This window comes from Nipponia nippon, unplaced genomic scaffold (assembly GCF_047370975.1).
Source record: "Nipponia nippon isolate SJK-2023a ecotype South Korea unplaced genomic scaffold, ASM4737097v1 scaffold_16, whole genome shotgun sequence".
NCBI lineage: Eukaryota > Metazoa > Chordata > Aves > Pelecaniformes > Threskiornithidae > Nipponia > Nipponia nippon.
In genome coordinates this window covers 7,861,338-7,873,628 of record NW_028262332.1, presented here as the reverse complement: position 1 = coordinate 7,873,628, position 12,291 = coordinate 7,861,338, and the positions used below count along the sequence as shown (strand labels likewise).

Genomic DNA, 12,291 nt, shown 5'->3' with positions numbered 1-12,291 from the left:
AAGATACTCTGTTTCTACTAGTAATGTTATAAAGAAAAAATATTAAATGATGTATGTAACTATTGTGTGCCTTAAATAGCAGCCGGTCTGGTCACTTCTTGTTTACTTGGTACTTTCAGGCTGTAAGAGGAAAGAAGAATGTGTTTGTGAATTAGGCAGAGATGGCATTAAAGCCCAAGAATTCGTATCAAGATTGAAACAAACATTGGTACCTCAATGAAAACTCTGAATTCAATTTAAAAGAAAAGTTGCTGATTGAGTTCTTGTATTTTACTTCTTGTTTCTCAGTATTCTGAACTAATATATTGAGTATGGAGTAATGAGGTGTGCATTGATGTACTTTCAAATGTTAGACTGTGCTCCAAAATGGCACCATTTTTTTCTTGTTATAAAGCAGCAGAAACATTTGTGAGTGTGTTCTCTTGATGTTGGTGAGTTGTGCTTATGAAATGTCTTTTAAAGGCTTTAAATGTGCATTTGATTATCTGAGGTTAAATTATGTCAGCATAACAACATCTTTGGAGGGTTTCACAATGATTTTTAAAGGAAGTACTATACACTTATTTCACAGGTTGTGTTTTAGGAAAGGAGTTCCTTATACATGTGTTAGCTTGATCTTTATTTTTTGCATTTTTTTAAATTTAGATTTTGACGACTTATTAGGGTATAAGAGATGCTATCATTTAATCAACATATATTTGAGAGAAAGTAACCTTTATGGCTAGAAAGAAAAAATGGCAGATTGAACTGTGCAGATGTGTATAATGAGGATGATGTGTGGTGAATTTATTTTTCAGGATACTGGATGGAAGACTGCCATTTGTCCAGACTACTGCCCCAACATGTATGAAGATATGCAAACACTGGCTAATGTGCTTCAGTCTGATATTGGCAGAGATATGCGTGTCCATCACAGCACGTTTCTGTGGTTCATCCCTTTTGTTCAGTCGCTTATGGATCTCAAGGACTTGGGTGTAGCATATATAGTAGAGGTCATTCACTACCTCTGCTTGGAAATCAAAGATATTCTTAATGAAAGAATCCATCAGTGTGACAAAATCTCTGAATTTTTTCTCCTGGTCTTGGTGTCCATTGTTGAACTACACAGAAATAAAAAGTGCCTGCATTTGCTGTGGGTTAGCTCCCAAGAATGGGTGGAAGCGGTGGTGAGATGTGCTAAGCTTCCAGCTGTAGCTTTTACACGGTGCACTGAGAAAGCATCTGGACATTCTGCAAGAGGCTCATCGGCAGTATCTTCACAAGCTTCTAACTCTGTGCAGCATGCCTGTGTGCAGTTGATACGCAGCCTTCTTAGAGAAGGCTATCAAATTGGGCAGCATGCTCTTTGTAAGCAATACCTAGACAAACTCAATCTTCTTCTGCGGGGAAATCTGTCTTTAGGTTGGCAGCTGAACAACCAGGAAACCCAAGAATTACGACTGTGTTTGAGGCAAGTTATAAAAAGTATAAAGGACAGAGCACTGAATAGCCCTGTGCCTGGAGGAAACAATGCAAACTCTACAACTTTGCCCACCGTTTCTGTAAAGGAAGAGAAGAGTGCACGTGGTGATGGATGCAAGATGAGTCTACGTGGCAGAGATGACCATTGTTCACCATTTGCTGTCATATCAAAGGAAGGCGGAGATGAAGATTGTCAAGAGAACCCTTTCTCTAAAAGAAAGAGTGCCTGGGAAGAGGAATGTAGAGATGCATCTAAAAGTTCAAGATCTTGGACATCCATAGAAGGCTTCTTGATGAATGTTAAAAAGGAAGCTAATGACTTGGCAGCTGAGAAATATGTCTGCCCACAGAACTCTTTGGTAACAAAAGTATGTGGGAAAGTTCAGGAAAATAGGAACAATGATCTTGTGGTAGGGAAATATGACATGGATAAGCAGTGCTTTAATCCAAATGCCCAGCTTGCAGATTTCGGAAGAGGCGGAGAGTTGGAAAACAAATGTGAAACCGGACCCATAACACCAATGTGTCTGGCTGCTCAAACTCATGTTGGTTCTCCAGAATGTGTTTCCAGCTCAGATGTAAAGGAAAGCAGTATGTCTTCCGGTTCCTCTTCAAAGTTTAAAATAGATGTGCACAGACTCACAAATTTGAAAAACAAGGTACAGAAAACTGAATGGCCCTCAAAAGTATCACAGTCAGCGAAGCCATGTGACTTGAAAAACTGCAGTATAGCAACAAGTGCTTCAAAAGCAGAGGTAGAGCAACCTAAGTTTTGCACTGGCTATCTGTGTACAAGCAAAGATTGTCATAAACATCAGGGAGCAAATACTGTGTGTGAAAACGAAATCTCTGTTGATACTCCACCTTCTAGGAGTTGTGAAAGTACCCAGGAGAAAAGTGTCAACAGTGCTTTTCAATCCGGACTGGTCCCCCCTAAACAAGTATCAAAAGAAACACCACTAGATTGCTCTAGCTCCTTGAAAAATGAACCTGGTATGCAGGAAAATGAAGATGATGATATTCTGTTTTCAGGGATTAGTGACACCTTACTGAAAAAAGTATCTACTGAAGAAAAATCAAGTTCATTGTTGAAGTCTGTGTTTAAGACAGACACTGACATGCAAACTTCAGACCGGGAACAGCCTAATTTAAATGACTTGGTTAAATATGACTGTAAAGGTCAAATTTCAAAGACATTTTGTATGGATAAAACTTCAGCAAACGGTCGTGTTCCATCTAGCTCTGAAAACAAGAGGGATATATTCAAGCCTGCTTCTCAGATCGGGCCACTGTCAATGAAGTGTGAATCAAGTGACAGGTTGTTCAAATTTTCAGAATATTTCAAGAGAGAAAACAATTTGGTGGGGAAGAAAGAGTCGGATTTTGTGAAGACGGTTTCTGAAGATAATACTTTAACAGACTCCCAGGTTGATAGAGAACTCAGTAAATTGTCTTTAGCTGCATATGCCAAAAGTGTCAATTTTTCCTTTGATTCAAGCCAAGAAAGCTCAGTACATCATAATGTATGTGATATTAAAAGGAAAGTGAAAGGTGCTGTAAGATCTTCCAATGATGGCCAAAGTACCAAGTCTCCCTGTGATGCAGATTGTCTTGACAATAAAGTTGTCATAATTATAGACTCTTCTGATGAAGAACAAGGTGTGGCTGACAAGGAGGAAACAAAAAAAATGAATGAAAATGTGTGTCTGGAAGAGCAGCCTTCAACTTCCAGCTGCGTTTCTGATAGTGGTACCAAACTAGAGTCAAAGATGCCAAGCTCTGCCTTGTCACTGGAAGACTGTGAGTCTCAGTGCTTTGAATTTGAAACAGAAGTTGATGTCTATTCGGTTTGGCAAGATACTCAAGCGTATAGAATGGAAGCAACTCAAGAGTATAATCAAGATCATGTTTCAGCACCGGTTGATAGTAGTAATACAGATGCCTTACCGAATGATCACACAAATGAATGGGGTTATGATGAGGATTACACAAGTGCTGATACCATGGAAGAAATAAACTTGATAGAAAAGCAAATGGAAACTGTTTCTCATCAGAAAGAAGCTGATACTACAAAAGAAGTAACTAATTCAACATTGCAAGAATCTATTAGTAAGGACAATGCAAAAGATCAACTGGAGAATTTTGCAGACAAAGGTACTGTTGCTAAAAACTTCACCCTGGACTTAAAACTGACTGAACCCGGAGCATCCACATCTAACATCTCATTAGCTTCAAAGTTGGCCCTTAAGAAAAATAGTGCAAGCCCACGGAAGAAGATAGCAAAATCTAAAGTAGCAAGAACTATTCCAAGAAGTCCTAAAAAGCCTCTTGTTCTTAAAACAGCACAAAATAAAAAACTACTTCAAAGTACGTCAAAAAGTTCTCAGCCTGGCAGGTCAATGCCTGCTGTGGTTCCTCCAAGAAAAGTTCGGCAGTGTCCTGTACCAGCATCAACTGTAGAAAAACTTGGTCTGAAGAAGGCACCCCGCAAAGCATTTGAATTATCCCAGCGCTCTTTAGACAGTCTAGCTCAATTGCGCAGCTATGGTGCGGCTGCAGGGAGAGTTGGGCAGAACTCTGCACAGAGACAGAAGATTAAACTAATTGCGCCTCAGAGTTTGTCTATAAAACATAATAAAAAATTGCTAGCCTGCCAAGACCTTCAGTTTTTAAGGCAGACAAGGCCCAAAAGAAGTGTCAGAGTGAAAAATCTTGCAGGAAGTTCTGAGAGTAGAGACAAAAAAGTTAGCAAAGTGGATGCAAAACCTATGAAACAAAACCCTAAAAGTTTTGAACTGGCATCTGTTGAAGGACCTGTTGAAAACCAAAGAGAGAAAAAAAGGGAGGAGACTGTTTGTCCCTCTGCCAGTGAGAGAAAATTTGAAAGCCTCTCTGTGGAGGAGGAGACCTGTGTCTCTAAAATGCCTAGTTCTTCAGACTCGAACAGAAGATCAGAGGATAACAGTATGATGGTTCCTCCTGTACCTATGGATTCAAGTCTCTCTTCTGCTGCACTTGTTGGAGATGATAAAGGTGAACATTCAGGAAGAGGTTGCGTTGTCCAGCCTGAGTCTGAGAAGACAACTTCAAAAGAAGATGGGTGTAAACCAAATGAAAACAGTGAAGATGATGATTATCTGTTTTTAACTCAGTTAGATCCTGTGGATATGGAATTATGTTCCGAGGAGGAAAGTGTTCGCGATACTACTACGGCTAGTAAAAACCCAAAGGAAATGGATACTGCTGAAAGCCTTCAGCAGAATGAATCTTCAAATATTGTGAAATGTAAGTACAAAGACTGTATGGAAACAGTGGAAAAACCAGGAGAGTACTGTAGTAAGCATTCAGCCACCGGCTCAGAAACAGATCACTTGTTTGCCAAACCTTCTCTCCTGCCACCTTTTAAAATAAGAAAGCCTTCCACTACCAAAATTTTCAGTTCGGCAAGTTCTTCACGGAATGCAGCCTTCAGCAAGGATCTTGAAGATGTTAAAAAGCTACAGCCAGCTTCAAAAAGCAAAGCGAATGCAGCGAAACCAGTGATAGTCAGGCCACCGAATGCAAAGGCTGTACCAACAGGGAATCAAACATGCAAGCCTCCGAGTTTCAGTAATGTACCTCAACCCCGTATTTCTAGTAACATTCTCCAGTCACAAAACGGACAGAACAACAATGCTTCAAATATTTCCAGAAGGCCTGCCCAAGAAGCATATTATTCTTCCTTTCTTGGCGCTCAGCAGCGTGATCATAGTATTTTTGTTAATGAAGTCCTGAAGTGGACTTACGAAATGTTTGCAAACTCCAGCCAGTTCGGACCTCCAAGGAATCTCCTGCAGTCTGTAGTAGGCCCTGTTCCTGTCCAATTTCAGGGATACAATGACTATTTTAATACATTTTTCCCCTTGATGATGCTAAATGCCTTTGAAACAGTAAGTAGCTGTCTGCCTCTTGGTTTGTTTTCATCAACCCGAGTAAATTTTACCAAGATATTAAAACCTGTTTTATGTCCTCTATTTACCTTCTGAAAATGTTCAGATACAGATCTGAATAGAGGAATGATTTGGGGGAAATAATCTAGACAGTTATGTTTAAGATTGGGGATTGTCAGTGTTGTTTACCTCAGTGAAGCTTTTTTTTGGGCATGCATCCACAATAGCATGCAAAAGGAGGGGAAAAGGAGGTGGTTCCTCTTTCTTTATAGCATATAAAGTTTAAAACAGAAATCTGTGCTTAAGAAACTGAGGTCTTTCAATGACAGCATCTGTAAAAAGAGGATAACAACGTAATGTTTTGATTTATGTTGAGAATTTAGGTGAGAGGATAGGTTAATCTGAGAAGGTTTTTTTTTTCCAAACAGCTTAACTTTAATAGTGAGAATATGCAGTGTTTCTTCAATTAAAGTCTGTATGCTTTCAAATTCAGTCATTGCATCACTTCTCCCATGGAAATAAGATAGAAAATGAAGTCAATACCAGGATAATACTGGTATTTTAAGGCGAAAATGCAATCGGGGGAACCCACATTTGTTTTGAAGAGCTTTGTAAGAAAGTACATTAAATGGGGGGTGGCTGGAGAGGAAGCACTTTTGTTTGCCCTGTGCATGTGTGTTTATATGTAAATGCGTATGCATATATTAAAAAAAAGAAATGGGCAAGACTCTTTGATGTCTTGTACTTGACAGTCTGTTAGCTTTTATTTCTGCTTAGTATGTTTGCACTTTGAGTCATGATAAGGTATTCTTCTGATACACTAAACCCTTCAAAGTATTTGTATTTAGCTTTTACTTTCCAACATGTAGCTGGCACAAGAGTGGATAGAAAATCAGAGAGTAAGAGAAAAGAGTTACTGCTTCTACTTACAGAACTTCTGTGCTGACTTGAATACAGCAGATTTTACAGGTAAGAGTTTTGTGTGGTTTTTTTTTTTTATAAAACCCTCTTCTAATTTTCAAGTAGACAATGCCTTGTAATGAGCTAGCAGTTACAGATAGAAATTTTTATTTGCTTTAAATACAGAAAGGATCTTGAATTTGCTATTTTACAGAACGCACATAACAGAAATACGTATTTTGCAGGGAGTTTGTGCCCTAAGTATTCAGTACAAAAAGTTACTTGATTGCTATTGGAATACTTTCCATCTCGCTCATTTGGGATTTTGTTTCAGCTTCTTTTGGTAAATAAAATAGTCCTGGACTTGCTCTGTTTTTATACAGGGCTATGTTCCATCTTAAAAATGGAGGATAGAGTTAAAACTCTTCATAGTCTTTTGCTATGGCTTTTAATAGCTTTAAGAGTTAAACGATGGATATTACTGGAGTGTATGTAATATGTTAATCGTGCTTCTCTAGTCAGGAAGTAATTGTAACCATTTTCCTAAAATGTTCTAATTTTAAAATCTGTTTTGGGTAGCTCATTTTCGAGAAAGTGATTTGGCAAGGCAGCTTCATCCAAAGGAGGATGACTTGATCTTTTTGGTGGTCCAAAAGAAAAAAGACAACTTTAGGGAAGAAAGTGAGATGGAGAACCATATAGTGAGTCACGTTGGTCTTGTGACACGATTTTCTCGTGCGTCTGGCTGTTCAACTAGTAAGTAAATGGGGTTGAAATAAAAATGGGATTCTTCTTGGTACCGTGAAATGCTTCTTCATAGCTGGCTGTTGATAGTTGTAATATGCCACTTACCTCAGAGGAAATGGGATTGTTTTTCTGCTGTAGCATTTCTGTTCCATGCTAGAAGCTTTGTAAAAAGCCAGGAACTGAAGCTGCAGACCTGCTTTCCCTGCATTTTTCTAGGGACTTCCTTCAATGCAGATATTAATACTTTATATAAGAACAGAAACCACTGATGAGTAAGTGCTCTGCATACATCTTCAAGTGCGCTGCTGTGAGATACTAAGTGCTGTGAACTCACTGAAGTGCCAGTGGTCTCACTGACTAAAATGTTCATTATCTTCTGGAACTGAAGTTGTGAATTGCCAGGATTGCCAAGTATCAAGATTAATGCTGCCTGATTAAAACAGTGATCTCAGTTGTTTTACAGAGCACTGTGTTTTTTTTTTTGTTTGTTTGTTTGTTTTGGGGTTGGGGTTGTTTTTTTGAGGGGAGGGGGGTGTGGGGTGTGTTGGGTTTTTGCAAGAATTAGTTGTTGGCTCCCTAATAGCAGGCAGCACCTGGTTCTGGTGAATTCTGTGAGTGACCTGTTTGAATATCTTTCAGTTAACAATTCAGATATTCTTTGAATTAACAACTTGTGTGGTTTTTGTTGTTTTTTTTTTTTTTCTCCTCCTCTTTTAATAGGACAAAAGGAGCAGCATACTCTCTGTCATCTTTCTGTGCAAACTCGAGGCAATTTGTCATTCTTCATAAATAAGCAAGTGAAGTGTGTGGTGGTTGGCTCCCTGGTGACCACACACCGAACATTCAAAGGCCTACTACTATTGAGCAGGAGTCCCCTGGCTAAACCCATCATAAATCCAAGTTACAATGACTTCTGTCCCAGAGATTTGCCTGTAGCTTCAGAAAGTGCTGTAAGTCCTGCAGCTAAAAGTGATAGTTAGGGATGACAAAGTGGGCGTTTGGATCTCATGAGTTTTGCAAAACTAGTTTTGCATGCTTTTTTTTGAGATGACCGAGTGCAAACAGACAAGTTTCAAAAGCACCGAGGCACTGTGCTTTTCAGAGTTGGTTGGGTGGGTGGATAAAGAGGAGTCTGAATTTGCTCAGGTGTTTCTGCTGTATTGACATAAATACTAGTAGTGCACTTTAAGCAGCTTTCAGTTTTTTTTCCTTACTGGAGAGGTGTCTGTTCAGGAAATAAGGTATGGTGTGGAAAAGGTAATGCAAAATAAAGGTGCGTAGAGTAAACGAAACCTTCATTACAGCTTTCGAGTCGGGATTAGGTGTGCATCTAGAGCAAACCTAGAATCGAAAGCTTCCGTGCCCTTCAGGTTTTTGAGTTGTAGCTAGAGGGGTGGGGGACATTCTGAAAATATTTAAAATTAACATGGAAGGTTTGATCAATGTTAAGTAATTAATTATTTTTTCCCCTCTCTGTTCCTTCAGGCATTCGATATGAACGAGTACAATGAAGGTCAAAAGAGAGCCATTGAGACAGCTTATGCCATGTTAAAGCAACATCCAGGGCTTCCCAAGATCTGCCTCATCCATGGACCACCTGGAACAGGGAAATCAAAAACTATTGTTGGACTTCTGTCTCGTGTTTTGAGAGAAGTAAGTGAACGTGATGTGATCGTCACGTGCTGGTGTTTGGTTTCCCAATGGAAGTCAATGATAGCTTAAACTAAATGGAAGTGTAGTATTGGTAATTACTGGGGGTATTAATTAATTAAGCTGACTTAATTAAATCTGTACTGTATAGGGTGGAAATAATACCTTTTGGGCATCTTGGAAAACACTTATTTTACGGAAGTCAAAAAGTAAAATCAAGAGAACGTGCACAATTTGTAGTATAAACACTTGTTACATAAAAAAAACCTTAATATTTTGATGTATTAAAGAATGTTATTTGGCCTGTGCCATTTAATGGTTTTCATATTAGCATCCAGTAGATTCATCAAGTACATCGTTGTTGAAGGGAATTTGTGCAAATAGTATTAATTTGACTTGTTGTTACTCAGTCTAAGGCATACCTTAAGATATATTCAAGTGCTATAGTCCTCATACTCTGCATGCTGATTAAGATGAGCATACAGTCTGGCTTTTAAATCACAAATGAAAGCAATCTAAAGAGCCTGTTTTGGTTTATTGTTAATTAATCTACAGAACACTAGGAATCAGAAAGCAAGTCAAAAAACAAATTCCAAGATCAAGCCAAACCGTTTTCTAGTTTGTGCACCATCAAATGCTGCTGTTGATGAACTCATGAAAAAGATCATCATTGCATTTAAGGAAAAATGCCAAAACAGACAGGAGCCTTTGGGTATGGTTTATTTTAAAATTCTGTTTATATGTTAAATAGACAAAACCTGAAGGAGAAACTGGAACAGCTGATTACATATCATACTTACATGCTACTCTGAGAAGCCTTTTTCTCTTGCAGAACGTGACTGCTACATCCTGATACTGTTATTAATTTTAGTGTGCTTTTCTAAAAGATGAATTACGGTTTTTTTAGTTAAATTGCACTTTGTCTTTATCTAGACATTGACCCTTTCCTCATAGTGTTTCAGTTCACCAGTTTTTAAGTACTCCTTAAAGATTTGAACGCAAGACCATTATGTTGATTTTGAATAAAATTGGACTTTGCTGATCATTCTAAACAGACTGATGAAAATTTTGATGTGTCACAGCCTCTCGCTTTTTTTTCCCCTCCTAGGTTGTGACTAATACAAAGTAGATGAATTCTGAGCAAGGCATCTAGTCTGTGGTGGGGAAAAAAAAAAATCCACATTGTAACCAAATGTTAATTCAGTATTGACTTACCAGCTGCGTTACCAATGGTACTCAGTAATTTTCTAAATTAGGAATTCTGTAAGTTTTAGGTAAAGATGCCTGAGAATAAGAGGTGGTTCTGTTAATTCAAAATAACATTCTTAACTGTTAGCCACCACTAAAACATAGGCAAGGTCTTTTTTTTTTTTTTTAGCATTTGGAATTACTTTAGATTTTTGTAGCTCTGTTTAGATAAGTACAAGTAAATTGTTGCAATCCCCTGAAAAGCAGAAAAGGAAAAGCCTTGTTTGATGTCCATGATGTTTAAATTTTTTTTTCCTCATACCAAAGTGCAGAGATGATTGGAGGAATCTAAAAGCATTTTGACTCTGATTTTGTAAACAGGAAATTGTGGTGATATCAAATTAGTGCGACTTGGTGCTGAAAAAGCAATCAACAGTGAAGTCCGGGGATTTAGCCTGGATAAGCAAGTTGAACACAGAATGAGTAAGTAACATGCAAATCAGACTTTTCTTCAGTCTTCTTTAAGAGCTTGATGATGTTTTACACTTGGGACTATGTGTCCTTTAAGAAGGAAGATCTGGTAAAAGATTTTTCTGCAACAGTGCTTCATAAGCACTGTTTTTCTCAGTCTTACTGGGAAAGTGTCAGCTTATATCCAACCTTAACGATTCTGTGATTCTATATATGGCCTAAAATCTAAGCAAAGCTGAAGAAATAAACAAGATGACTTCTTGTTTGGATTTTTTTTTTAAAGAAATTATAGCAAATGCATGTTAAAGCCATCATTTTTACGCAATGCGGCTATGCAGCATCTGAGACCTGCAGTTGGAACCAAGTCTCATTATCTTTGTTTTACAAGATAAGACCTCAGTAGAAAAAGGGAAAATGCAACAAAAAATGAGTTTGTCCATTTGTTCTTCATAACTTAAGATGCATGACTGAAAGCAAGTGTTATTGTAACATCGTTTTTCTATTCCTCCTCTATGTTTTCCTTTGTTTTATTATAGAACGAAAGCCAGCTGACTGTGACCAGGATATTCAGAAGAAGAAGCAAGCTCTGGATCAACAGCTGGACATGCTGTCTCGTCAGCGTGCCATGCACAGATGTGAGAAGAAGGAGGTAGCAAGACAACAGTATTTTTAATCCTGTTTGTGTTTTTTTGGTATTCATAACTGAATCCAAAGGGTAAAGAACTCTTAATGCCATCTCTGAGCAGTAACTGTCTCTTCACCTGCTTTTTCAACTAATGGAAGTGTTTGTTAGTTAGAAAGGGAATGAGGAACTTTACATCTGGAATATTTTTTTGTCTATTGATACTGGTATTTTCAGCAGGTCAATCGTGCCACTTCTTGCTCTAGTGTTCAGTAGTCTTCATTTGGTTCTATGACCAGTGTCACCATATTTATAAAACTTAATGATTTAACTTGTGTACTTTAAAACTCTGTTACAAACTGGGAGTAGCAAGATACCTTGCAATCTGAGATTTTGGGATATGTGTTGCACTTAATCTTGTCCTTTTTTTTGTCTAAAAATTTGGCATTTGTGCTCAAATTACAGATTTCTGATGGTAAACTGCTTTCCCAATTGCACAGAAATGTAAAGTGTAGTATTGTGTATGGGAAGTCTAAATATGTTGACCATTTTCTAAGAAACTGATCAGCTTTTTCAGACATGTTTGTTATTAAAAGACAGTCTGAAGAAGTCTAAATGTTTAGGAAATGAATTAGGATATGGGAGGAAAAAAGGTATATGGGAAATGTATGTTAATTATTCCAGATATTTATGTGGTTTCTCTCCCCCCCACCATCTAGAGTCAAATGTTAGATGATGAAATTGGCAGACTTTCAAAGGAGAGACAACAGCTTGCTTCTCAGCTAAAGGAGGTAGGAATATATCTTTAGGGCAGCTCTTTAATAAACCTCAGCTAATCTATTTATATACTGGGTATCTTTTAATTCTGGTGGATATTTGGTTTTGATGTGGCTGGGAGTATTGATAAAGTAGTAGGTAAACAGATAAAGATCATAAGGTGAGTAAGTTATGGACAGCCTGGTGTGAAATCCAGGTGTACTCTGGCTCTATATTGGCGGGGAAAAAAATGAAAAAGATGGGAATATTCACTCTTACAGTTAATTTTAAACAGAATGTATATTTAGCAAAGGAGGTAATAGAAATGTGCATACCCTCATGTTCTAGGGTGCATCTTTATCACCACTTTCATGCCCCTTACAGTCCTACTGGGGCTGAGATACTTTTCAATGTTTCTAAGTAAAGCAACAGCTGGAAGAATTTTCTTTGTGTGTGGAAAGAGATAGGTTTGAAAGTGGAAATAGGCGCTGATAGCAAAACCAGTAATTAAGACTGAGTAGCATGAACCATGAGATGAATGAAGGTTCATCTTCAACAAATATATGC

General features: G+C 38.0%; 1 protein-coding gene across 13 annotated transcripts in view; it reads left to right on the top strand.

Annotated features, from left to right (window-relative positions):
- SETX (senataxin) overlaps positions 1–12,291 on the top strand; it is a 34,133-nt gene that overhangs the window by 10,476 nt on the left and 11,366 nt on the right. For all 13 annotated transcript variants that reach the window (XR_015703632.1, XR_015703633.1, XM_087752613.1 and 10 more), the window contains 9 exons: positions 798–5,390; positions 6,260–6,359; positions 6,870–7,046; positions 7,758–7,987; positions 8,523–8,690; positions 9,243–9,399; positions 10,257–10,358; positions 10,883–10,995; positions 11,688–11,759. Coding sequence is in view for 11 of the 13 variants with exons in the window: in XM_087752613.1 (XP_087608739.1) it covers positions 798–5,390; positions 6,260–6,359; positions 6,870–7,046; positions 7,758–7,987; positions 8,523–8,690; positions 9,243–9,399; positions 10,257–10,358; positions 10,883–10,995; positions 11,688–11,759 (5,712 nt within the window). In the remaining 2 variants the exon portion in view is untranslated. The remainder of the gene's footprint in view (positions 1–797; positions 5,391–6,259; positions 6,360–6,869; positions 7,047–7,757; positions 7,988–8,522; positions 8,691–9,242; positions 9,400–10,256; positions 10,359–10,882; positions 10,996–11,687; positions 11,760–12,291) is intronic.